Source organism: Desmodus rotundus, chromosome 4 (genome assembly GCF_022682495.2).
Source record: "Desmodus rotundus isolate HL8 chromosome 4, HLdesRot8A.1, whole genome shotgun sequence".
NCBI classification, from domain to species: Eukaryota; Metazoa; Chordata; class Mammalia; order Chiroptera; family Phyllostomidae; genus Desmodus; species Desmodus rotundus.
Genome location: NC_071390.1, coordinates 89,061,269 through 89,088,144, shown reverse-complemented (window position 1 = coordinate 89,088,144; position 26,876 = coordinate 89,061,269). Strand labels below are relative to the sequence as shown.

At 37.0% G+C, this 26,876-nt stretch overlaps 1 protein-coding gene across 5 annotated transcripts in view; it reads right to left on the bottom strand.

Moving 5' to 3' along the window:
• SMARCAD1 (SNF2 related chromatin remodeling ATPase with DExD box 1) overlaps nt 1–26,876 on the bottom strand; it is a 101,476-nt gene that overhangs the window by 74,413 nt on the left and 187 nt on the right. For 2 of the 5 annotated variants that reach the window (XM_024574808.3, XM_024574810.3), the window contains exons 2-4: nt 26,065–26,303; nt 8,850–9,027; nt 1,510–1,681 (exon numbers count right to left, since the gene is read on the bottom strand). In XM_024574808.3, the coding sequence (XP_024430576.2) occupies nt 1,510–1,681; nt 8,850–9,027; nt 26,065–26,254 (540 nt within the window). In that variant the 5' untranslated portion in view covers nt 26,255–26,303. Of the gene's footprint in view, nt 1–1,509; nt 1,682–8,849; nt 9,028–26,064; nt 26,304–26,590; nt 26,797–26,876 lie in introns of those variants that run through there. The other 3 variants (XM_024574809.3, XM_024574807.4, XM_045183658.2) reach the window with 3 other exon arrangements.

Sequence of the window (26,876 nt, the reverse complement as noted above, 5' to 3'; positions counted from 1 at the left end):
TAATTTACACTTAAGAGTCCAAACTAGCAAGCCCAGAATACCCTCATAGTTCAGACTTTTTTTTACTTCTCCCAATGGTATTTTGTTTTTCTTTAGTTACCATAAAAAAGGGACAAAGTACTGATAAATATGGATGAACTTCAAAACCTTACCCTAAGTGAAAAGAAACCAGTCACAAAAGATCATTATTATATTAGCCCCTCTATAAAATGTCCAGAATAGACCAATCTGTAAAATCAGAGACTGCCTAGGGCTTGGGGAGGGAAATGGAGAGTGACTGCTAATGAGTACAAGGTTTCTTTTTGGAATGATTAAAATGCTCTAAAATTAGATTATAGTTGTACAACTCTGTAAATGTAATAAAAGCCACTAAGTTATACAGTTTACATAGGTGATCTTTATTACATTTAAATTATGTCTCAATAAAGCTATGAAATTAATGATCAACAGTAAATAAAAATCCATCCTTTTCACTTAATTTGAAAAATTAGAATGTCTGAGAAAAAATGGGCTATCACTGATTATCACATGGCCATATCCTGCTGCAGCTAAGGAGCAGCTATTCATTTCAGAAAAAGCATGTCCTACATGGTATGGTAATGTCCACCATAAATATCAAGAGCTACCCCTTGTCATTACAAAAATAAAAAAGTCTCTTAACATTTGTGAGTTCTTTGTGTGACTGGGGGGGAGGTGTCCCCATTTTACACCATTCAAGCACACAAAAACTCACAAGTTATGTATGAAAGCTAATGAGGAAAACTCACATTACTATATTGGGTTGGCCAAAATGTGTTACATTTTTTTCTGTAGGATGGCTCCAGTAGCGCTTAGTTGTCTTTAACTTCTTTGAAACAATTTTGTTAGATTGTATTGTGACAGCTGTCCTATCAGCATGCATTTAAAAGAACTTATCAAAATTGGTGAATTTTTGTGCAGTCATTTCAATACTGAAGACGGAAGGAAACATGCAACATTTTTGGCATACTATGCTTTATTATTTCAGGAGAGGTAAAAACACAACTGAAACACACAAAAAGATTTATACAGTGTATGGAGAAGGTGCTGTGACTGATGGAACATGTCAAAAATGATTTGCAAAGTTTCTTGGTACTACTGACATTTTGGCCAAATAATTCTTTGCTGTAGGGCTGTCTTATGCACTGGAAGGTGTTTAGCAGCACCACTGGCCTCTACCCACTAGAAGCCAATAGCAGGAGATAGCCAACATATTCAAAATATCCAAATCAATAAAGTTAAGTGGTAAACATCAAAAATGTCTTTTATTTTACAGAAAAAATGTAATGGACTTTGGCCAACCCAGGTATTAACCTCACCTATTAATAAGACCTTCAAGTAAATCTCTGGCATTTTCCTTAATTATTTCATAAAAGTTAATAATTATCTTATAAAATATCTTTATAAAAATGACTAAATATGCACAAGATACAGGAGAGATTTTAATCATCATTACAGCTCCAATAACAAATTACTAAAAAAAGGTAAAACCTTAAGTAAATCATTGTCACTTCTTTGTGGGAACAGTTCCTTCAAGGTCTGAAGTTTAGCATCTTTAAGGTCTTCCAATTCCGAAAGGTCTTCCATTTCTGAAATATCATCATTATTTCTACCTGCCATGGTAGGAAGGCCTTGGGACTCTTCATCCTCAGAGGGCTCAGAACTAAAAATATTTTCAGAGAAAAAAAATTTTAATGTATTGTTAATGTTATTTCATTATAACAGTGTATATATGTGTATATGAAATACAGCATATCTGCAGTTTTTAATATTAAAAGAAATCTGTATCTGTTGTCAAAGATTAAAACAACTTTTTTCATTTCAAAATATTTACATATATAAATCTACATTCCCAAAATCTGCATACTCTGAAAGCATCTCAAATTATTGAAGCTGGGATGAAAAAGAACAACAAAATACCTGGCATTTATTTCAAGACACACATACATTTATTGCATGCCCACTTCTCTTTCCTACTCTTCCTCACCTACACTCTGCATAGTGATGTCATGTTGCTCCTGAGAAATTATAAAGACTATACAAATACAAAGAATAAAGAATTCTCATAGCCTTGGTGATTAGAATCGAAGAGTTAAAAGAGGAATGGTCCATCAATATCAATCTCTGCCATAAACAAAATTTTCTGGAACCAAATATTTCTTTAGCAAAGAACATTTATTCTGTATGGGCCTTTATCCTATAACTACCTTTAATCCTGTTCCATTTCAGTTTGTATGTTTAGCCTATATAAAAGACATTTAGCACCAAATTTTACTCACACCTCTCTCTCCCACCCCCTGAAAAAATTCTCATTTTGATATTTTGGTTTTCTACTATGGTAGGCATTCTGGAGATGAGAGAATGTAGACTTTGCTATGCAGCTAGTTCTATTTTTGGACAGCTCTCTTTAAGACACATATCCAGAATCTGTATTTTAGTAACTTCTCTATGCCTATTCACGTCAGAGCAGCTGCACCTATTAGAGGGCTGGCAGGAGTATGTATTTTAAGCTTCTAGGTTGACTTCCTGAACCTTGCTCTGAGAAACTGCTTTAAGGTAACAGGGCAAAAATCAATCTCTTCCTTTGTCACTATACCTGTCTTTCAACATTTGAAGACAATTACATATGTCTCCCTTTCCATCACACCCAGACTTCTCATTCCTGATGTACTCTGGATTCTCACTTGCCTCACTATGTGCATACTTTTTATCTGATTTTGTCTCCTAGTTCACTGAGAAAATAAAAGCATTCAGGTTTGAACCCTTTTATAGTTCCTGCCCTGGACAACGCTTTCAAAAAGGACCTTACTCTTCTGCATGACAACCTAAAACTAGTGATTAGGCTCAAGACCATTTAGTGGGACAAACTCATGTCTCTTGATGTAAAAAGTATTCATGCTGATGATGAATCTGATCATGCCTTGAATTTAACGTCCAGTTCACAGGAAATACAAGTGATAGAGAAATAAATTCAAGTCCATCATGAGGAAAAAAGAGAAAAAATCTATTTCCTCAAAAATAGTTAAAATTCTTAAAAAAGAGGAGCGGAGGTGAGTGGACTGTTTGCAGTTAAAGAGTCATAACCTCCAAATGCAGTTGACGTTCCCTGGTGGCATCCTGGTTTGAAAAAAATAGCTATAAAACATATCAAATCTGAACATAAACTGGGAGTGATAGTAGAGAATTATTCACTGATAACAGTATTGGTTTTTTGGGAGGAGGGTGATGTATAACCAAGTATTAAAGGAAGAAATGTTGGCATGTCTGTAATTTATTTTGTCGCTACTTACTTTAATATATGTCAGCCAATAACAATCAGAAATTTTCAACAGGGGTGCCGCAAGAGGCACTTTGGTATGCTGCAACAATTTTTAAAATATGCAACACATGACTATTTAGTCAGGGGCACTGACCTCTTTTCCCTTAGACTGCTGAATAAAATTATTACAACAGCCAACAACAGCCGTCTGGTATAAATGAATCAAAATTACACCTATTTTTTTGTCATATCAGCAAAAAATATATTTTTTGGTGTGCTACAGAATTTTAGTATTTTATGTGCCACGAGATTAAAAAGGTTGAAAATCGCTGATAATAATAAATGAAACAAACAAAAAACCATTCATTGTTAAATCTAGGCGGTAGGTGTATGGGTGTTCACTATATATTACTGTTTGCCTGAAACTTTAATAATCATAAAAAAATAATCTACAAGAACAACAGGTGACCTCACTTTGTGTTCTGTTACCTGGACTCCAATAAAGCTATTACCTTCTGTTGAAGGCAAAATCTGCTCTCAGTGCTAAGGTATTCTAGGCCTTTCTACTTCCTACCCAGACCCTGTTAACTATCAGCTATCTCCTCTCCCCAATTTTTCTCTCTCCCCAAGCTCCTCTTCCCACGCCTGCAATATGCTGAAGGCTCAATTAACTAATCCAATGACTCTGATGTGCCGGAACTTCTAGGCACTGTGAACACAGCAGCGAAATAAGCAAATTCTCCTTTCTTTCACAAATTTTGTAAGACTGATTTTCTATATTCTCATTTCCTATTTACTTGTCCACTCTCTATTTTATATCTTTTTTCTCACCACTATGGTGAAACTGTTTCTAAGGGCGTTAATACCCTCTAAAATGCTGAATGGGATAAAAACCTTTTATTATCTATTCCTCTGGTTCCATACACTGTGGACAAATCTCTTTGAAAATCTGGTCCCACCCTACCCCTACCATCACCCCACAGGTTCTCCAACATTATTAATTCTGATATTCTCATTACGTCTCTGCCTGTTCTCAAAACTTATCCAAGGCTTTTCGTCTTCTGTTCACTTTCTTAATTTGCAGGGTGTTACCGAGATCCTATCTTCATTTCCTCCGTGTCTATTAATGCTTCCTGGGAGATTTCATCAACTGCCAGAGTTTCTGACTATTGTCCACATCAGTGTTTCTTAAAAGGGGACAGATTTTGACCTCGGAGGACATTTGGCAATATCTGGGGTCATTTTAATTTCTTGACTACAGAGGTGCTATTGGTATCTAATAAGTACAAGTCAGGGATTCTGCTAAACATTCTATAATGTATAGCATAGTCCCTCAAACAAAGAATTATCTGACCCAAACTGTCAACAGGGTAAAGGTTAAGAACAGACCCTGATAACCCAAAATGACCCGTACACGAGTACTAGTTGTAACTATGAAACATTCACACAGTGTAGTACTATGGAGCTGTGAAAAAGAACAAGGGTTTCTACAAATTGATATGATTTCCAGGATAGTACACTGCTAAGTGAATAAAATAAAGAACACATGAATATATATATGAATGTATGTAGGTACATCTATAGTCTGCTATTTTTCATGTAAGAAATAAGAAGGAAAAAAGATACATTAAAGAAAAACATCCTATATACAGTTTTAATTTTTGGGAACCTTGTTAATATTTTAAATATTCCAATGTAAAAATTTTAAAAAAGGACAAGGGAAAACCCTAAAAGGAATACAAACAGAAATTAATAGGCTGACCTATATTTCAAATGAATAACACAGAAATAAATTTAAGTAAATAATCTAAGTACTATGATTATTTACCCTCAATATAAAGACAAAAAAAACCCTTGTAAACAAATCTTGAACACCATCTAGTGGGCCTAATTGCCAAGTGGCATGATTATGGCAACGCTAAAACTATTTTATGTATACGGGATAATTGTGCCCGTTGGTAAGTATACTGATACTGGAGGAAGCCAGAGTTCTCACTGTCAGAGAAGGAAATATAGGGAAGACAAGAAAGAGCCTTATAGTGGTAGATTAGAATTGAAGGTATCACGAGAAACTCCTGATTTAAAAACACAAAAAACATCTCCCATACATTCTCCCCCTTCCTCATTTCCTAGCCCGTTCGGCTGAAAGGGCAATGATATAACCTCACCTCACTCAAAGCAAGGAAAGAACACACCTACTCCCCACAATGCCAAATACCATTCCCTTCCAAAAGGAGCCAGTGCTACTTGGAGAAATGGTAAACTCTGATTTTAGACTAGAGTAGGTATAGTACAAGTCTTGTGTCAGAAGAGACACACTCAAAAAATGATAGAAACCTCTCAAAACTATAGCCTTCCTGAAGGGGCCCTCACCTGACAAAACTGAGCAATGTGAGCATCAAAATGAATAATGACACTAATAGGTTTTAGCCCACTGAACAAATAAGTATCTATGATTCCATTTTCTTATTTAATGTACTATATAAAAAATGAATGGGGAGAAGTGAGAAAAATCTTCTTTACAAAATAACAAATAAAATATAAATTCCTGAAAGCGAGTTAGAAGACCATCATTTTGCAATTACCATTGTAATAACCCATTCAGGCAAGAATTGCCAATAAATGCTAAAACTACTGAAAGTCTGATAGGGAACAGAATCATTACTTAGATTAAAGTATCTCCCTATACATTATTTCATCATTAGAAAGAGGGAAATGGTAACTTTATAAGGGAAACCCAACAGGTTTCTGAGTTGTTAAAGTTCATTTCACCAACAACGGCTGGTATCGATGTGCCTCCTAACGTGACACGCTCGCTGAAAAGGACACAGATCATTCATACAGCATTTGTCACTTAAATTTAATCATGAAGAAACATCAGGTGCGTACGAATTCAGACATCCTAAAAAAAACAGAATGAAACTGACCTGTTATCTTTAGAGGTCAATACAGTGAGAAATGAAAGAAGGCCGAGAACCCATTTCAGAGTAAATGAGATTAAAGAGAAGTGACAAACTAAACCCAACATAGAGTACTGGGGGGGACTACTATTACAGTACTACTCAAAATATGGTGCAAGGACTGACTGCTAGTCCTTGGAAGTCCAACTGCTATCTGTCCATGGCTAGATAAGGAATTTACAACAGAAGGCCAAATAACTATAGTACTAAGCGTATTGCTTAGTCTAGAAGAGATATATACATGTTATTACAAGATTTTCTTGGTGAAGAAATCAGTACATTGTTTACAAACTACTACTTTTGAGAAGCAATACTACAAAAGACATTACTGAGATTAACTGATAAAATTTAAATATGTACTATGTATTTAGGTAACAGTATTATACCAACGTTAATTGGTATTTCTGAATTTGAAATCGTACTTTTGTAATGTAAGAGAATGACGTTATTCTTAGCAGATAAATGTGAATATAAAGAGTTCAATAACAATTCTAATTATTACTTATGAAGGTGATAATGCAAATATGGAGAAATGGGTGAGTCTTAGTTTATAATGTTAAAACTTTTCACTAAGTTTAAATTTTTTTCAGAATAAACAGTAAAAACTGGGGGTAAGGCTAATATATTTATTTACAAGATTAACCATACAGAATGAATTTGTTATTTCAGAGTGAATTTCAGGATAAAGGCACGTTCATCACAGTTTATATACAAAAGTTCATTTTTAAAGGAAATCCTTAGCAACAGCAGCAAATAGTCTCAATCTCTTGCTCCTTCTTGTAAAACTTTCTTTACTTAGGTACTGATCACACAACCTTTTGGCCTTTCCCTTAACTGCAGGACTGTTCCTTCTTAAAACCTCTTAAAAGTTTCTTCTCATCTCCAGGTTCCTAAAAGCTGGAGTTCCCCTGGCCTAAGTCCTTCAACCAGGAGATCTCTTTTCCAGCTATTGTAGTGTCCCTTGGTGATTTCATTTAATCATATGGCTTTAAACATCAAATCTATATTCTGGAAAGAAATCTGACCTGGGGTGGTAAACACACGATATAGGGTAGAGATGAAGTGTTGTGGCACTGTGAAACCTGTATAATTTTGTTAACTAGTGTCACCCTGTTACACTCAATAAAAAGGAAAAGCATCTATATTCTGCAACTCCTAAAATTAGGTACGAAACCTAGATCTTTCCCCAGCACTCCAATGTCACATCTCTGCTTATATGTCTCAAGAGTCTTCTTAATTACAGCACATTCAAGACTGAATCTTTGCTTCAAAAGGAAGATACCCCAGAGTCTTCTTATCTTAGTCAATGGTAACTCCGTCCTTCTAGTTGCTCAGGCCAAAAATCTTCTGGTCATCCCGGACTCCTTTCTCTCCTATCCTACATGAAGTCCATCAATAAATCCTCTCTGCTCTGCCTTCAAAGTATAAGCAGAATCTCACCACTCTTCATCATTTCCACAAGTATTAGCCGGGTCTAAGCCTCCATAATTTCTTGCCTGGTTATTAAAACAGTATTCATGCTTCTACTACGGCTTCCCTACAGCCTCAAAGTCCTTTTAAGTACACGTCAGGTAATTTTACTCCTTTGCTCAATTAGCTTCCCATCTCATTCACAGTAAAAGCCAAATAGCCTATGGGTTTAACATGACTAAGCCCCTCCTCTACCCCACTACTCCTTACTTGGTAACCTCAGTACCGACATTCTGCATCATTTGCCCCCCACTTCCCTCAAAAATGCCAGACATAAAGCTACTTCAGGGTCATTGAACAGGCGGTTCCCAAAGCCTGGAATATATATTCTCTGCCCCTCTTTCCATTATGGTTCACTTTCTTATCCCCTCAGGTCTTCACTCAATTACTATCTTCTCAATGAAGCTTTTTACTAACTGCGCTCCTAAGAAACCATGCACTGCCCTAACTGGTGTGGTTCAGTGCCTTGGGCACTGTTCCGCCAACCAAAAAGTCGCTGATTCCATTCTCAGTCAGGGCACATGCCTGGGTTTCAGGCCAGGCCCCAGGTTGGGGGGCGTGCGAGAGGCAACTGATTGATGTTTCTCTCTCTCTCTCTCTCCCACCTTTCCCCTCTCTCTAAAAATAAATAAAATAAACAAAATCTTAAAAAGAGAAACCATGTACCTACCCCTGGCCCTGAACTCCCTATTTCTTTCCCCTTTTTTGGCCATGGTATCTATTATTTGACAGAAAGCATTTTTTTAATGTTTTAAAAATTAAAGATAATTTTAAATTATCTTTCCACCTGACTACAACAGAAACTCCACGCTACCCCACAGAATGTGCCCAAAAAGTGTGAAAGTGATTTGACTCTGGGAGTAAACAAATCATGAGGCAGTTATAAATGAACAATGGTATTTGTTAAAAATTTTTTTTTCATCTATGGAGAGTTAAAAAAAATCTGCTCACTAAACTTACTGAAAATGACTGCTATCCAGAAACACATACACACACAACCTCTCTACATTTCTAAGTTAGGGGAAAAAATAACAAAGATATAGTAGGAAAAAGTCAAAAAGGGGAAAACATTTAAAATTGAGGAACTTTTTCTCAAAAACACCCTTCCATAGGCAAATATAATGAATCTTTAAGCTGCTTACACTATAATCACTGTGTCTTTGTTGAATTTTGTCTCTTGAACTGTGCTGGAACAGTTTGGAGTAACAATATCTTCACTATCAGAGGACAAATCAATATACTGTATTCCTCCTTCATTCTTGAAATATGATATACTTGGTTTTCTTTCATTTACTGTAGTTTCTGGAACACTAGAATCTTCTGTAAAAGAAAACAGGAGAAAGGCATTTGAGCAACTTGAAAATAATTAGAATGATGAGCTAAACATCTTTAACTTCATTCACTGTTTCCATCCTAAAACCAAAAATTTCTACCATTTTTAAAAGGAAAAAATTACTATTCAACCAAGGCTGGTGTTAAATGATTTTCCATTTCACATGTTATTTACTAGCAAGTCCCCAGTGAAAACTGCAAAACTAAGGTTTGTGTTTCATATTCTAACCCTTTTGTCTCTGTGCTTCTATCTCCTAGTTCAGTTCTTACCTAACAGAACACAGACACTAGAGCCCCCAAAACTTGAATTTCAATCCTGTCTCTTAGCCAAGTTACTTAACCAGGTGTGTCTAACCTGACACCTGTGGGCCACATGATCCCAGGATGGCCATAAATGCAGCCCAACACAACATTGTAAATTTACCTAAAACACTGAGATTTTTTGGTGATTACTTGTCTCAGTGTATTTAATGTGTGGCCCAAGACAACTCTTCTTCCAGTGACCCAGAGACAACAAAAGGTTGGACACCCCTGGCTAAGCCTAAGCGTCCTCCCATGTAAAACAAAGATGCTTAATAATCACAGGGCTAATTTACATATAAAATCAGATGATATTTATTAAGCATTTAGTTCAGTATTGGCACATAGCAAGTATTCAATAAACATTATGTTTATGTAATGGTTGTGCTATGGGCTGAATTATGTTCCCTTGAAATTCATATGTTGAAATTCCAAAACTCAGTACTGCAGCAGGTAATGTATTTGGAGACAGAACCTTTAGAGAGATGAGTAATTAAAATGAGGCCATTAGGGTGGGGGCCCTAACATAACATGACTGATGTGCTTATTAAGAAACAGACACTAAGGATGTGCTTGCACAGAGGAAAGGCCGTATGAGGTTAGAGCAAGAAGGCGGCCGTCTGCAAGCCAAAGAGAAAGGCCTCAAAAGAAGCCAAACCTGCCAACACTTTGATCTCCAGCTTCTCACCTCCAGACCCAGGGGAAATTAAATGTCTATTGCTTAAGTCACCCAGTGTGTAGTATTTTGTTGCAGCAGTCCTCACAAAGTAAAAAATGTTTGCATCGTCTGTCTCTTCAGAACGGGTGAGTAAAGTATTCTACCAAGGTCTTCTTTCTCCAAGCACTTATTTATTCTCCCTTCCTTCTCCCAGCAAAATCACCATTCCCCCTTATATATTGGAGGAGGAAGAGATCAGATTTAAGAAATTCACATTAAAGTAAAAGTAGTTTGTTTCTTGGTCGAATGAATCTATTTTAAAAAGCAATGACCAGACAACTCTTTATTTCAAAAGCATTGATTTAAAAAACAATAGCTACCTACATGGAATTGTACACCTGAAACCTACATATTTTGTTAACCAGTTATCACCCCAATAAATTCAATAAAAAAGAGAAAAATTGCTACCATTATCTACTTTCTAGGTGAATTTCAAGTTCTCAAGTGAAATATTCTTAATCCTCACAATAATCTCCAGGGCACGCATTATACCACCATTTCATAGCTAATCCCAAGTTGAGAGAAAGCAACTTGTTCAGTCATACAGAAGAAAGCACAGCTGAAATCCAAGCCCCAAAGCCTAAATCCTTACACTCTATTAAACTCTTGGCCTTCCCAGAGGGTGATAACATTTCTTTACTTCTTACAATGAAGTCCTACTAACACTATCAAAAAGCAAATCATATTTTCCCAAAACAACAATTTGATAAATGTTGAGTGTGCCCTAGGTTAGGAACTCCTCATTGGAACAAACTATAGCTGTGTTAACTGACATAAATATAAAGACTTTTACAAATTCTGATAATTATGTACAATAAAATTACAGTCTAATTCCCGTAAAATAACTATAAAGGTACTATGGATTCTGCTTTCACAAAGTGTTCATGGTATATCACAAATCATACATAACACCAAAATTTTAGATCTTTAATGTATCAAAAATTTGACCTAAAGCTAATGCATATTATCTGAACACTTCAATGACAGTGTCTTGCTTTCTTACATTTTAAAAGAGTTTATGACAAAATGACTTGGATTATCTTATTTTCTTTTTATATAAAAGTCCCTTTATATAAAATGAAGAATAATCTGCCATGGCTGGTGTTGCTCAGTGGATTGAGAACAGGCCTGTGAACCAAATGGTTACTGGTTTGGTTCCCAGTCAGGGCACGTGCCTGGGTCTCAGACCACGTCCCCAGTGGGGGGGGGTGCGAGAGGCAACCACACACTTATGTTTCTCTCCCTCCCTTTCTCTTTCCTCTCTCCTCCGTCTGAAAATAAATAAAATCTTTTTTAAAAAATGAAGAATAATCTCTTCAAGGCTAGTCATTTAAATGCCTAAGTGCTTGGGGGCCTAAAGGTTCTGTCAGTATTAGGAAAACTAGAGTCTCTTGAACTTGATTCATCTTCTTTTTAATTTTCTCCCCTTACTTGAAACAGATTATAGTAGAAAATATGGTGTCATACCAACTTTTAAAACTAAAGTTTAATATGCTTAGTTAACAAGACAAAAACAAAGAAAAACTGGCTTACTCTCCATCATGTACTCCATAACTTAGAGCTTTTACTGGATATATAATATGTATACCATCAAAATATATACATTAAACATGTATAGTGCACTAAACCAAGTGGCATTCAGAAGACGTGACTAACCGAGGAAGTAGTCTGGTAATATGGGGATGAGGAAAGGTTATAATACAACAGCATTTCTCAAACTCAGGACCTGTTTGCACTCTTAAAAATTGAAGGCCCCAAAGAGTTTCTGTCTATGTTGGGTATATCTATGATATTTATCATATTAGAAAACAGAAACTGAGAAAATGTTTAAATATTAAGCAAAATCATTATACGTTAACAAATATATTTATGAAAACTATATCCCGTCTTCCCACCGCTATCTCCCAGTGAGAAGAGAGCAGAATTGTTTTCCATTTGTGAAAATCTCTGGTTTAACACAAGACTGCTCGATTTTCTTATCTGTTTCTGCAATTAATCTACTCTAGTATTACTGTTTTTGTTTAGGTTTATGAAGAAAATCACACCTCATGCAGTTACATAATTCAGGAAATAAAGAGTACTTCCATATCTTTTTTATTTTACATTACCGTCGATGTTCTTCGACACGAAACCCAAATTTGACAGGTGGTAGTTTTTTAAAGGTTAATTGCAGTTTGGAATAAAAAAACACATGAAGAAACTTTTGCATTCTGTTACATTCACACTCATTGGTCTATCTTGCACTGTAACAGACCTTTAACCCCTACATCATTCTGTTAACAGTGTGCATCGTTCATTTGGAAAATATTGGTTCACTCCCCGATTAATGCAGATCTGCCAAATGTTGACATATTTCATGACATTTAAAAGAAAATTAGATTCAATAACATCATCACTGATTTCTAAATATCTGGTGATTGTCAAACTCAGAATCATGGATATTAATTTTCCAAAATCCAAACTTTCTTTTGAAAACTAGACTTTTATCACTAGCAATAAATATTGTCAGTTGTCTTCCTTGATATCACTGTTCGTTTTTGAGAAAACGTCTGCTAACTACTGAAGTCTGCATAAATGTAGTTTGTCAGTCAATCATCCTCTCAGGTAAAAACAGTGTTCTGTGAAAAAAATGACAAGTTCAGCTCACAACTCAAAGCAATCGCTCAAGTGGTTTCCCTTGAAATAATCATTGTGTTCTGGTATGCAGCAAAGGGGAGTTCACGTTTTATTTCACAAAATACTTTAAAAGTGCCCACTGACAAGCTGAGGTTAACTAAAATTTACAATTTTTACTGCTTTATCGGTAACATTCTTAAGTGAAACTGGCATTTAAAAGGTTTTAAGAGTGCAATGACTACTATAAGAGTTAAGTCTTGGCCTTGATTCATGATAAGGCACCAGCACTTTGAAATACCACTGCTTTTGCACAATCAGTGCAAGTACTGACATAGTGAAAACACAAGTACAGTGAAACCTTGGTTCCTGAACGTCTTGGTTCTCAAACAACTCAGTTCTCACCAAGCTGTTCATGGGAAAAATGTCTTGGTTGTCATCACTACTAGGAGACTGAGTTCACAAAGAAATAGTCTAAATCATACTGATAATCCACAAAGTAATTTGCCAAAGGAAAATGAAAACACAAACTTTGATACCTATCTGCAGATTTAACAAAAGGTGCCATTTTTTATATTCAAATTGTGCACTGCTATACATGGTTCAATTCTTTAACATGGCAACTGAATTTCAAGGAAGTTCCTTTAAATACCAAGTAAAAGACGTCATATATTTGCCCTCTTAAAAGGGTTATCACTAAAACAGTAAGACTGCAAAATCTGGACAGTCTTTAATTTGAATGTCATAAGGGAAATACCTTCAGCACCTTATCAAAGATATCTCAAACTACCTGATGTAAGTGCTAAAACAAAGAGTACACTGACTACCAGACTAAAGAGTAGTTTCTAACACATCACTCTAAAATGAATGAGAAAGAACATTTCAAGTTTAAGTCAAAAGATAAATTAAAAAATGTAAAAGAAAAGAAACTCATGCTGTCAGTATTAGACAAGGCAAAAGTGTTAAGCCTGGGAAGTACTTTTAATAACAGAATGTGTATCCAAAATAAAAATATAACTCACATATACCTCAACTACATACTAATAATAAAGTACATAAACACTGCAGGATATATAAAGCAAAAGGTTTATAGAGACAAGTATGAGCTTTTAACTCTCTTCTCTGAACTCTAAATGGAGAAGCAAGCACAAAAATAATTAACATATAGAACAGTTTTTCAAGTGTTTTTAATTGGAACCCACTGTAAGAGATACATTTTAGATTATGATCCTGAACACACAAATTGTCAGACACATATAACAAACTAAAATTTCAGAGCCTATACAGTGATATGCTTTGATAATTTTCTATTCCTTGTACTCCATCAAAAATTAGTCAGGATCCAAGAAATTGATTTATGATACTTTTGTGATCCAGTGAAAAAAATGATATAGATAATAAAACTCACCTATTAGTTGGCACATCATTATATTTACACTTATATTATGTCTTCTTTTCAAGTGCTTAGAACTTTTTATAGAAATTGTGTATTAAGCCACAAAGAAAATCTCAGTAAATTTGCAAAAGAAATAGTATAGACCATATTCTCTGGTCACAAAATAGTGCTATTAGAAGTAAATGTTAACAAAAACATTAAAGCAAAACTTCAGCCACTTGAAAACTGAAGAAATAAAAACCACAGAAACCACGTATATGAAATTTCAGGTCAAAAAGGAAGAAAAAAATAAGAAAACCATATCAAAACAATACATTACATATAGAGCATAAAACAAGAATTAAAATAATGTGATAAACTACTATAAAAGGAACAGGTTAATGACTCATAAGATGAAAATAAGAATTTAGACTAGTGATGACATTTCAAATATAAGAAAAAATAGTTGTCGGAGAACCAAGATAGCGGCGTAGGTAGACACACTGCGCCTCCTCGCACAACCGAACTGACAGAGAATCGAACAGCAAGGAAGTCCAACACCAGGGAGATAAAAAAGAAACATACATCCAGACCGGTAGGAGGGGCAGAGACGGGCACCGGGATGGAGAGGACTCTCGTGGCCGTGGCGGGACCGAGACTGGCGGAGTGTTGGACGAACGGGGCAGGCAGTCCGAGCAGGAGCAGACCCTGCGGCCCCACATTTGCAAAGATAAACCAAGAGGGCCGGACTCAGAGTGGCGGAGAATGGGGCAGGAAGAGCGGCGGGTAGCAGACCCCTCGTCCCCACACTCATGCACAGATAAACCTGGACGAACGGCGCGGAGCGCAGCAGACCACGCAACGCAGGGCTCCAGAGTGGGGAAATAAAGCCTCAAACCTCTGATTGAAAGCGCCCGTGGGGGTTGGGGCGGCAGCAGGAGAGACTCCCAGCCTCACAGGAGAGGTCGCTGGAGAGACCCAAAGGGGCCTGGAGTGTGCACAAGCCCACCCACTCGGGAACCAGCACCAGAGGGGCCCAATTTGATTGTGGGTAGTGGAGGGAGTGATTGAAATCCGGTGGAGAGTAGAGCGGGCGCCATTGCTCCCTCTCGGCCCCTCCCCCACTTACAGCGTCAGAGCGTAGCAATCAGCGTTACCCCGCCCTGACCCTGGAACACCTAAGCCTCCGCCCCTTTAAGTAACAGATGCACCAAGACAAAAAAAAAAAAAAAAAAAAGGCCCAAATGACAGAACACTTCAAAGCTCCAGAAAAAATACAACTAAGCGAGGAAGAGATAGCCAACCTATCGGATGCACAGTTCAAAATACTGGTTACTAAGACACTCACAAAATTGGTTGAATTTGGTCGAAAACTAGATGAAAAAATGAAGGCTATACTAAGAGAAACAAAGGAAAATGTACAGGGAACCAATAGTGAGGCAAAGGAAACTGGGACTCAAATCGATGGTGTGGACAAGAAGGAAGAAAGAAACACCCAACCAGAAAAGAATGAAGAAACAAGAACTTGGAAAAATGAGGACAGGCTTAGGAACCTCCAGGACATCTTGAAACGTTCCAACATCCGAATTATAGGGGTGCCAGAAGGAGAAGAGGAAGAACAACAAATTGAAAACTTATTTGAACAAATAATGAAGGAGAACTTCCCCAATCTGGCAAAGGAAATAGACTTCCAGGAAGTCCAGGAAGCTCAGAGAGTCCCAAAGAAGCTGGACCCAAGGAGGAACACACCAAGGCACATCATAATTACATTACCCAAGATTAAAGATAAGGGAAGAATCTTAGAAGCAGCAAGAGAAAAGTACACAGTTACCTACAAAGAAGTTCCCATAAGACTGTCAGCTGATTTCTCAAAAGAGACCTTACAGGCAAGAAGGGACTGGCAAGAAGTATTCCAAGTCATGAAAGGCAAGGACCCACATCCAAGATACTCTATCCAGCAAAGCTATCATTTAGAATGGAAGGGAAGATAAGTGCTTCTCAGATAAGGTCAAGTTAAAGGAGTTCATCATCACCAAGCCATTATTATATGAAATGTTAAAGGGATTTATCTAAGAAAAAGAAAATAAAAAATATGAACAGTAAAAATGACAGCAAACTCACAGTTATTAACCACCACACCTAAAACAAAAACAAAAGCAAACTAAGCAAACAACTAGAACAGAAACAGAACCACAGAAATGGAGATCACATGGAGGGTTATCAATAGGGGATTGGGAGGGGAGAGAGAGGGGAAAGGTACAGAGAATAAATAGCATAAATGATGGGTGGAAAATAGACAGGGGGAGGTTAAGAATAGTGTAGGAAATGCAGAAGCCAAAGAACTTATAAGTATGACCCGTGGACATGAACTATAGGGGGGAATGTGGGAGAAAGGGGGTGGGCAGGATGGAGTTGAGTGAAGGGGGGGAAATGGGACAACTGTAATAGCATAATCAATAAATATATAAAAAAAAAAGACATTAGTTCCGACAACTGGGAAAATTCGAACATACCAGATATTAAATTATATTAAGAAGTTATTTTTTTCTGCTAATGTGATACTGGTATACTAAAATGTTTTTTTACGTTCTTATCGTTGGTAAATAAGACAATGTCTTCTACGTGCTTTGCAATATTCTCCAGAAATAAAAGGTAGGGAAGGCTGAGAGAAGATTAGCAAATGAGTTAGTTGTTCAATGGGTACAGAGTCTTAGTGTTCCAAGTTCTAGAGATCTGTAACACAACAATCTGCATATATTGGGTTGGCCAAAAAGTTCGTTTGGTTTTTTCTGTATGCTGGCTCTAGTAGTGCTTAGTTGTCTTTAACTTCATTCGAAACAATTTTGTTAGATTGTATTGTGACATATCAGCTGTCATATCAGCATGCATTTCTAAAAAACTTATCAAAATGGGTGATTTTTGTGTAGCCATTTTAATATTGAAGATGGAAGAAAATACGCAACATTGTTGGCGTGTTATGCTTTATTATTTCAAAAAAGGTAAAAATGCTACTGAAACGCAAAAAAAGATTTGTGCAGTGTATGGAGAAGGTGCTGTGACTGATCAGACATGTCAAAAGTGGTTTGTGAAGTTTCTTGGTACTATTGACATTTGGCCAAATAATTATTTTGAGCCCTGCCTGGTGCGGCTCAGTGGATTGAGCGCCAGCATGCAAATCAAATAACTATTTTGCTGTGGGACTGTCTTATGAGTTGGAAGATATTTAGCAGCTCCCTGGCCTTTACCCACTAGAAGCCAATAGTGGGACATAGCCAACATACTCAAAATATCCAAATCAATAAAGTTACCGGTGAAAATGAAAAAAAAAAGAGAAGAAAAAAGAAAAAATAGTTGTCAATAAATAGATCTGAAACAACTGACTAATAAATGGTAAGTAATCAGCAAAGGAGAAAACTTTATCACCTTTTCTTTAGTCCTTATAACAAAATAAATTTCAAATGATATTTAAGGTTAAAAAAGTCAACACTTGCCCTGGCTGGTGAGGCTCAGTGGGTTGAGTGCTGACCTGCACTTGCAAACCGAAAAGTCACCAGTTCAATTCCCAGTCAGGGCACATGCCTGGATTGTGGGGCAGGTCCTTAGTTGGGGGCTTCAGAGGCAACCAGTCAATATATATCTCGCACATCAATGCCTTTCTCCCTCTTTTTCTCCCTCCCTTCCTGTCTGTAAAAATAAACAAATAAAATCTAAAAATAAAATTTAAAAAAAAATCAACACAAAGCCCAACTCATATCCATTGGTTAGTTTAGCTATGGAAAAATAAAGCCAACAGAAAATAACAAGTGTTGGCAAGGATGTGGAAAAACTGGAACCCTGTGCACTGTTGGTGGGAATGTAAAATGGTACAGCTGCTATGGAAAACATATGGTTTCTTACATGATGTAGTAATTCCCTTTCTGGGAATATGCCCCCAACACCTGAAAGCAGAGTCTCAAAGATGCATTTGTACACTTGATTTCATAGCGGCATTAGTCACAAGAGCCAAAAGGTGAAATAAACCCAAATATCCATCCATGAATGAATGGATGAACAAAATTAGTATATACATACAATGGAGTATTTTTCAGCCTTAAAAAGAAGTTGTGATATGCTACAACATGGATGAACCTTAAAGATATTATGCAAAGTGAAATAAGCCATTCACAAAAAGACAAATCCTGTATGATTCCACTTTTATGATGCACCTAGAGTAATCAAAGTCAGAGAGACAGAAACTACAAGAGTAGCTGCCAGGGGGTGGGAGTAGGAGATTAATTGTTCAATGGGTAAAGTGTTTCAGTTTTGCAAGACGAAGAGTTTGAAGATTGGCTGTACAATAATGTGAGTGTACTTAACACTCCTTAATTGGCATACTTAAAAACAGTTAAGATGGTAAATTTTGTTATATATGTATTTTACTGTAATAAGAAATAAAATTAACAGTTGTGCTATAAGAAAATATAGACAAAATATTTATGTGGTAATAGGGAATGAAGAATGCCTGTCTGTTCAGGACCTAAAACCAAAAGCCTTAAAAAAATGATAAACTGACCACATATAAATGTAAAATTTCTATATGGCAAAAAACAAACAGGAAACTAGAAGAACAAAATTAAAAACTTAAAAATCATTTATCACACACACACAAAAAAACAAAGTCACAGAGAAAAAATCCAAATGGCTAATATATTGAAAACATACTTAATCTTAAAAATAAAGACTAAAAATAATTGCCTACTGGCTGGTTAAGGATTAAAAGGGTTCACAATATTTTGATCTAGTATTCAAAACCAGACATCTGAAAATCAAGCTGTATTCTGGTACTAACTGGTAAAACTTTTGTATAGAGTGATTGGGCAATTACTAAAGTTATTAGTTTTATCCTTCTATTCTGACAATTCCATTTCCAGGATTCTCCTACGAGATTGTGCATGTGCAAAAATATCTGAGTAAAAGGATGGTCACTACAGTGTTTTCTTGATAGCAAAAAAGTGAAGACAAAAACCAAAACAACCGATGTCCACTAATGGGAATCTATTATATGAACTGACATGAAAACTGTAAATGTTCTCTTCATTACACAATGTTGTATCATTGAACTTTTTATAACATTTTATTTTGAAGAAAACAATAGGTAAGCCTGTAAAGTAAAAGGTATAGAAAGAAAACACAAACAAAAAAATATAATTTTAAATATACTTAAGACTTTTATTTAAGTATGAGTACTCTATTTTTCTATTACAATTCAGCACTAACTCTTCTAACAAGCGCTGATTTTCAACTAACACTAGCAGACATTAAGAAGCCAGAATGACTATACAAAGATATGATGATGATTCACATTTTGGGCACACAGATCTAAAAAAGCATGAATGGTTATAGATCCCATGGTTCTATAAAACCCAATGGTTATAGATCCATGATTCTCAATGATACATTCTGCACCATCATTCCAAACATATCCATTTTACTGTTTGCAGGGACCTCAGAAAACATCTAAGCAAAGGAAGTGAAGTCCAAAATTGCTGATGTACCCAAGATCATATAATCTGTACGTGGCGGAGCAGTACTCTCCGGAAATCTTTTTGATAACTGATAATTTTCAAATTTTCTCTCACGTATTGACAACTGTTACTTACAACAGGGCAACCACATTGAAATGGCAACCACTTTTGAAGACTTTTATGTCACTAAGAAATTTATCAAGCATATATTAAAACTTTCCTTCATTCCAACCTCAAAAATAGCCTATGAATCCATCTATTTTTTATTTCCTTCAATCCCCTCCCCACCCCAGGGAAAATGTCTTTACAAATACACTTAATTTCCAACAATCCTGAAACATCTTTTCTCAACATTGCTTCATCAAGGTGTTTCCTCTTTCCCTTTTGAAATAGTCATCTCCTTACGTTTCTACTGAAACAAAGGTTAACAGTAACTTAATTTCCAAGAAAAGTGGTCCCTGATCAGTCCCTATCCAATCTGACTTCTCCACACTTGATACTGTTCACTGTATACCAAACTGTAAACTCTTCTTCCTTTAGCTTTCAGAATACTACCAGTTCTATGACTATTCTAGTCATCCTCTATATCTGTCATTGGTTTACTTTCCTTTGACCATCAGTAAATGCTGATGTTTCTACACACCTTGCTTAGGACATTTATGTCAACTACCACAACAATGATTCCAAAGTTGATTTCTCAGGCTCCAAACTCTGATATACAACTCTCTATTAGACCTCGTTATGCAAATGAGAGGTAACTCAAACTAAATGTTGTTTTAGTATAGTCCTAAATGTACTGCCTCATTCAGTTGAAAGTGTCAATCACCTAACTCTCCAAGCAAGGAAGATTTATCTTTAAACTTTGGAAAATACCATAAAATATACATCATATAAAACTTCCCTAAACTGTCCTCTGTTGTCTACTATCATTTCCCTACATTTAGGCTTCTAATGCAATAGCTCCATTAATTGTGTTCTCATACTGAAATGCTGTATAGTTTATACCAAATAAAGGTCATTCTTCCTGGCACAAGATGAAGGCCTCTAAAAATACCTGAGTTTATATTTTTCTTTTCAGGTTCATCCACATAGCCCTAAACCTCCTCTTCCATAGATAACCTCCCCCTTCCCATAAACACTGCACATACCCTTTCAGCCAACATATATTTTCATCGCTTGCTTGTTCACCAAATAAACAATGATTCATTGGTTAAGGTCCATTCAAAGTCATCTGTCCATGACATTTCCTGATCCTCCCAAGAAGAATAAATGATTATTTGTAAATTTAATTTTGATCCTACACTGCTTAATATCTCCCCCATGAGTTCACATTGCACTATTTCAGCTATACACAAGGTCCAGCAGAAGTAACACCTGCTTGAGTGTGGTTGGTAGGGTAATAATGTGGGTGTAATAATTTATAGTTTTAATTTGAACATTTCATCTAAAATGCCATATGGTGTGCTTCAGTGTGATATTGTTATGCTACAGAATTATATGCTTATGATTTTGTAATAAAAGATTTTGTGCCCTGGCTGGTGTGGCTCAGTGGATTGGGCGCCAGCCTGATTCGATTCCCGGTCGGAGCATATGCCTGGGTTGCAGGCCAGGTCCCTAGTAGGGGGCATGTGAGAGGCAACCACACATTGATGTTTCTCTTCCTATTTTCTCCCTCCCTTCTCCTCTCTCTAAAAAATAAATAAATAAAATCTTTAAAAAAAGATTTTTGTAATAAAAAACGGGTGTTGTTTGTGCCAGGCCTTGTATATTTACATGTCCTTGTATATTTGCATGATCCTCCTTGAGGATCACAGTCTAACAAGAGAGACAATACATTAATATTATGTTGGCAGTGATAAATACATATAGCAGAGTTAAGCTGGGGGTGGAGGGGAATTGTTACTTCAGACAGAGTGATCGAGGGAAGGCCTTCTAAAAAGAGTAACATTTCACTATGCCCTAATGAAATAAAGAAGCTGAGAGTCATATGCAAATATCAGCAAGGCTTTGGAAGCAGGAGGAGGAAAGAATGGACTGCTCTTGACATTTTCAAGAAATGATGTGGCTGTTGTTACTGGCCTAAGAACAGACACATAGACCAGTGGAAGAGATTTGAGAGCCCAGAAATAAACCCAAGTCTCTATGGTCAATTAATATTCAACAAAGGGGGCAGAAGCATAAAATGGGGTAAATATAGCCTCTTCAACAAATGGGTTGGGAGATCTGGAGACCTACATGCAAAAATATGAAGACTGATCACCAACTTAAACCATACACAAAAATAAATTCATATGGCCTTAAATAGACTTAAATATAAGTCATGATACCATAAAAGTCCTAGAGGAGAACATAGGCAGGAAAATCTCAGGTATTCTACACAGCAGTATTTTCACCGATATGTCCCCTAGAGCAAGGGACATAAAGGAAAGAATAAACAAATGGGATCTCATCAAAATAAAAGGCTTCTGTACAGCTAAAGAAAACAGCATTAAAATGAAAAGAGAACCAACTGTATGGGAAAACATATTTGTCAATGACACCTCAGACAAGGGTTTGATCTCCAAAATATATAAAGAACTTACACGACACCACTCCAGGAAGACAAGCCACTCAATTTTATAAAAAATGGGAAGGACCTGAACAGATACTTCCCCAAGGAGGACATGCAGAGGGCCCAGAGACATGAAAAAATGCTCAGCATCACTAGCCATCAGAGAGATGCAAATTAAAACCACAATGAGATACCACTTCACACCGGTCAGAACGGCCCTCATAACCAAATCAAGAAATAAGTGCTCGTGCAGTTGTGGAGAAAAGGGCACCCTAGTGCACTGTTGGTGGAAATACAAACTGCTGCCCCCACCGTGGAAAACAGTATGGAATTTTCTCAGAATACTAAAAATGGAACTGCCTTTTGACCCAGCAATTCCACTGCTGGGATTATACCCTAAGAACCCTGAAACAGCAATCCAAAAGAACCTACTCACCCCAATGTTCATAGCAGCACAATTTACAATAGCCAAGTGCTGGAAGCAACCTAAATGCCCATCAGGAAATGAATGGATCTAAAAACTATGGTACATTTACACTGCGCAGCAGAAAGGAGCTCCTACCCTTTGGGACAGCATGGATGGAACTGGAGAGCATTATGCTAAGTGAAATAAACCAGGCAGTGAAAGACAAATACCATATAATCTCACCTATGAGTGGAACCTAATCAAGAAAACAAACAAGCAAGCAAAATATAACCAGAGACACTGAAATTAAGAACAAACTGACAGTAACCAGAGGGGAGGTGGGAGGGGATAATGGGGGGAAAAGGGGGAAGGGTTGTCAGGAACATGTATAAACGACACATGGACAAAACCAAAGGGGGTTAGGATCAAGGGTGGGATGTGGGGATGGCTGAAGTGTAAGAAAAATGGAGACAACTGTACTTGAACAATAAAAAAAATTATATATATATAAAAAGAAACAATGTGGTTGTATCACAGTAACTTAAGGAGAGTGGTAAGAAATGAAATCTTAACTCAAATTAGATAAATAACAGATTAGCTAAAAAAAAAAGAGTGATTACAGATCATTTAAAAAAAATTTTTTTAAATTTCCTGTAAGCTGGTTTAGACCCTAACACACTCTACTGTAAATAAGCAATTACAGAACAGCATCCCACAATGGCAGAATATGAAGTTACCATATGATAAAAGAAGTAAGGTAAATATTCACATCCCACTGATAATTCTCCAATCTCATGTCTAGTCCTGCTATAAAACCTAACTTCAGCATCTTGTCCTCTCCACAGTCCCAGGCCCATACATTAATTCAGCATCTGCATCTCCCATGCTAAAGCTGTCTTTATCTACTCCAATAAGCTAGTTTGGGACAAGACTTTGATTCTTACTTGAATTTTTAAAGGTATGCCCAATGGCTTATAAGGTGTACGTCACATTTATTCTATTGTACAAAACTACCTTTTTTTCAACTATCAAACTAAAATTTTTATCTCATTCCTACCAGCAATCAGGTTTTAAAACCTTGCCCTGGCCAGTATGGCTCTTTCGGTTGGAGCATCTCCCATAACCAAAAGGTTATGGGTTTGATCCCTGGTCCAGGAGCGTACAATCCTGGGTCTGGGAGCACTAAGGAGGCACCCAACTGATGTTTCTCTCTTACATCAACATTTCTCTTTCTCCCTTCCTCTCTCTCTAAAAAGCAATGAAGGGTTGTCCTCAGTCAAGGAGGGCAAGATGGGAGGACCCCTGCCCTTTTTCTTGTTTTGAGAACTCTCACATTTCTTTCTTCTCCATTTCTACTGCCATCGAGTTTGGATTATAAAAGCTTCCTAAATGATTTCTCTCTCTTCGAACCCCACCCTCAAAAAAAATATGTATATAGTACTCATATCTGCTAGACTGACTTTTTCACCAAACAACTTTCTTTCATCATTTCATCCTTCTACCTGAAATGGATCCCTAGTACCTGTAATATAAAGTTTAAACTTAGACTTAGTTTTCAAGATTCTTCAAAATTCACAGTGCCATTTATAATAATCGCTCCCTAATGTAAAGCTCTCTATTCTTAATAGGATGAATTCTCACCATTCCCAGAACAAAATTAATTTTCGTATTTTCCAGTGTCATGAAGACTAATCATGTAATTCCTAAAGGTAATCTCAGGTTCTAAAAGGAATTTATGTACCAAAAAAAAGTCCCAATAAAAAGGAGTGAAGTCACCTCAGACAGAAAAAACACAGAAAAGCATCTTCTGAATAGAAAAGCAATTAAGAATATTACATTACTAATATTGATAACTATAACATTCCATTGAGTTCCAGTTTACAAAGTATTTTTATCTTACATATCAAAAAAGTACGCATCTCAGATTTTAAGTGACTTGTCCAATGTCCCATTTAACTAAAACGATGAACAGAGGTTTCTAAGGACTCAAAATCATATGTTCTGCTCTTAAACCGCAGAATAACCCTCCCTGCCCTAACTACCTAAGAAACAGATTAATGTATTTACTGTTAAAATAGAAAAGGACCTGGCCCTGACTGGTATGGCTCAGTCGATGGAGCAATGGCCTGCAAACCAAAAGGTTACCAGTTTGATTCCTGGTCAGGAGACGTGCCTGGGTTGCGGGGCAGGTCACCAGTCGGAGTCATTGCAAGAGGCAACTCATCGGTGTTCCTATCTCACATGGATGTTTCTCTCCCTCTCTTTCTCGCTCCCTTCCCCTCTCTCGAAAAATAAATAAATAGAATATTTTTTTAAAAAGCAAAATATCTGGATGTTTAGACATTAGCTATTGCATATAATGCAAACAAATCATCTGTTGAAAAAATAAATACAGGGACATCCCTCTTGTGCTTAAAATCCTTCAGTGCTTCTGCACAGAACTCAGACAAGTTCAAAACTCTAGACAGAGCCTTTCAAAATCTGACTCCTAATTACTACTTAATCCAATCAACCGAATCATTGTACCATGTTCCATTTACACCAAAGTATTTAAAAACGTCATTCTAATGGTAACTCAAGGGACACTACCATCAACATTACATTGAAACAGAAGAGTAGCAAAGAAAATAAGAGATACAAAGGGTTAAGACACACATATCGCTAATCTTATCAGGTCCACATTAATTTCAAAGCTGCTTGTGAAATGCTAAGTTTTATATTAAAAACAGTATTACTACAATAAACATTAAAATAAAAGTTATAATATCCCTTTCACCTGCAAGAATTAGATTGCTTGGATTTGAGTTCTGATTCTCCCTACTTCCTAACAATTCAACCTCCCAGGGCCTCATTTCTGCAAAATGTGGGTAATATCTCATAGGATTTTTGTGTCAATTAAATGAGAGAATGCAAAGCACTATGTCTAAACATAGTAAGAATATATTCAAATATATTCTAATTTTTAACTGTTAGAAGAACATACATTAAAATGAAAACCCTAATTTTGGGCCTCCTCTCAAACGCTATAGTCCCTGACAACCTGCTACAGATTAAAAATGGTTCATTCACCATGAAGAATACCAATAATTCTTCTGCACTTTGGGGATCTCCAGGAAGTATTGGCAAAATCTGAATACAATCTGATCTTCTTTTGTTCATAGAGGGTTGTCTTCAGGCACCCTGAATAAAGTCTAGCTCATGGGAAGTGATCAATATTCTTTGGAGAAATACTGTAATCAGTGCAAACATATGGCCAAATAACTAGGTCATAAATAACTAGGTGATTCATAGGACTGACCTAAAGATGACCTATATTCTGATTTCTAAGGCCATCATTGAGCATATTCCAAGAACTCATATAAAAGTTAAGCAGATATGGTTACATGCTTAGTTGGCAATATGTGATGCCTATAGCAGTCCCCAAACTGTACTTAAAAGGGCAAGGAGTAAGACAATGCATTAACATACATGACATCAAGAATAAAAATTATAATTGCTTCTGCCTTTCATCTTTGAAAAATTTCTTGTACAACATCAAACTGTAACATAACAACTCACCTGTTTTTTCAGTTATATCTGAATCAGGGGTGTCTGCCCTGCTAACTTCCCCTTCAGCATTCTCCTCTTCAGCACTAAGAGAAATTGGTGAAGAAGGGCCAGGCTGGGAGGGTTGAGGGGTTGCTTCGGGAGCTTCCTCAATCTTACTCCTTTTTTCAAAGCGAAAACGGTCCAGGTTGAAAAGATTCATATTGGTAGAAATCGACACCCTGTGGGATGGGGAATTTTATATGAACTATCTGCAGGGAGAAAATATAGAAAGAAAAAGAGGCCATGAAAATAATATAAAATACAAAGCCATAGCAGCTCATTCCCAAGGCAATTAAGAGACCGCAAATGTGCCAGTGGCTCAGGATGACTATTATGGCTGCGCTTCATTGTTAGGCCACAACGATGAGAAGGTAGTCAGAGATATCTTTCTTTTTTTTTAATCTTTCCACTGCCCTTTTAACTCGCCTTCGTTCTCCAATCCCCAACCCCCTCCTTCCTCAAACCACAAGCTGACCCTCGTGCAACCTCCTCTTACCCCAGCGCGCGCTGGCACGTTCCCCACTCTAACCCCCGGGCGAGCCGAGCGCCCGCCCACAGAGAGAGGCTCCCTCTACTACGGCGCTCCCTGCCTGGAGAAAGGACGTGCCAGGGCCCGCTCCTCCACACTGCGGGGACACAAAGGGGCCAAAGCAGGGGAGCAGGGAGGCCGTGCTGGCGGGCACCCGCCCGGAAGTTGACGCGGCGCGATCCCAGCTGAGAGGAAGCTGATAGGATCTAGAAAACACGGGGAAGGCTCTAAGGTGGAGGAGAGTGTGGCGAGG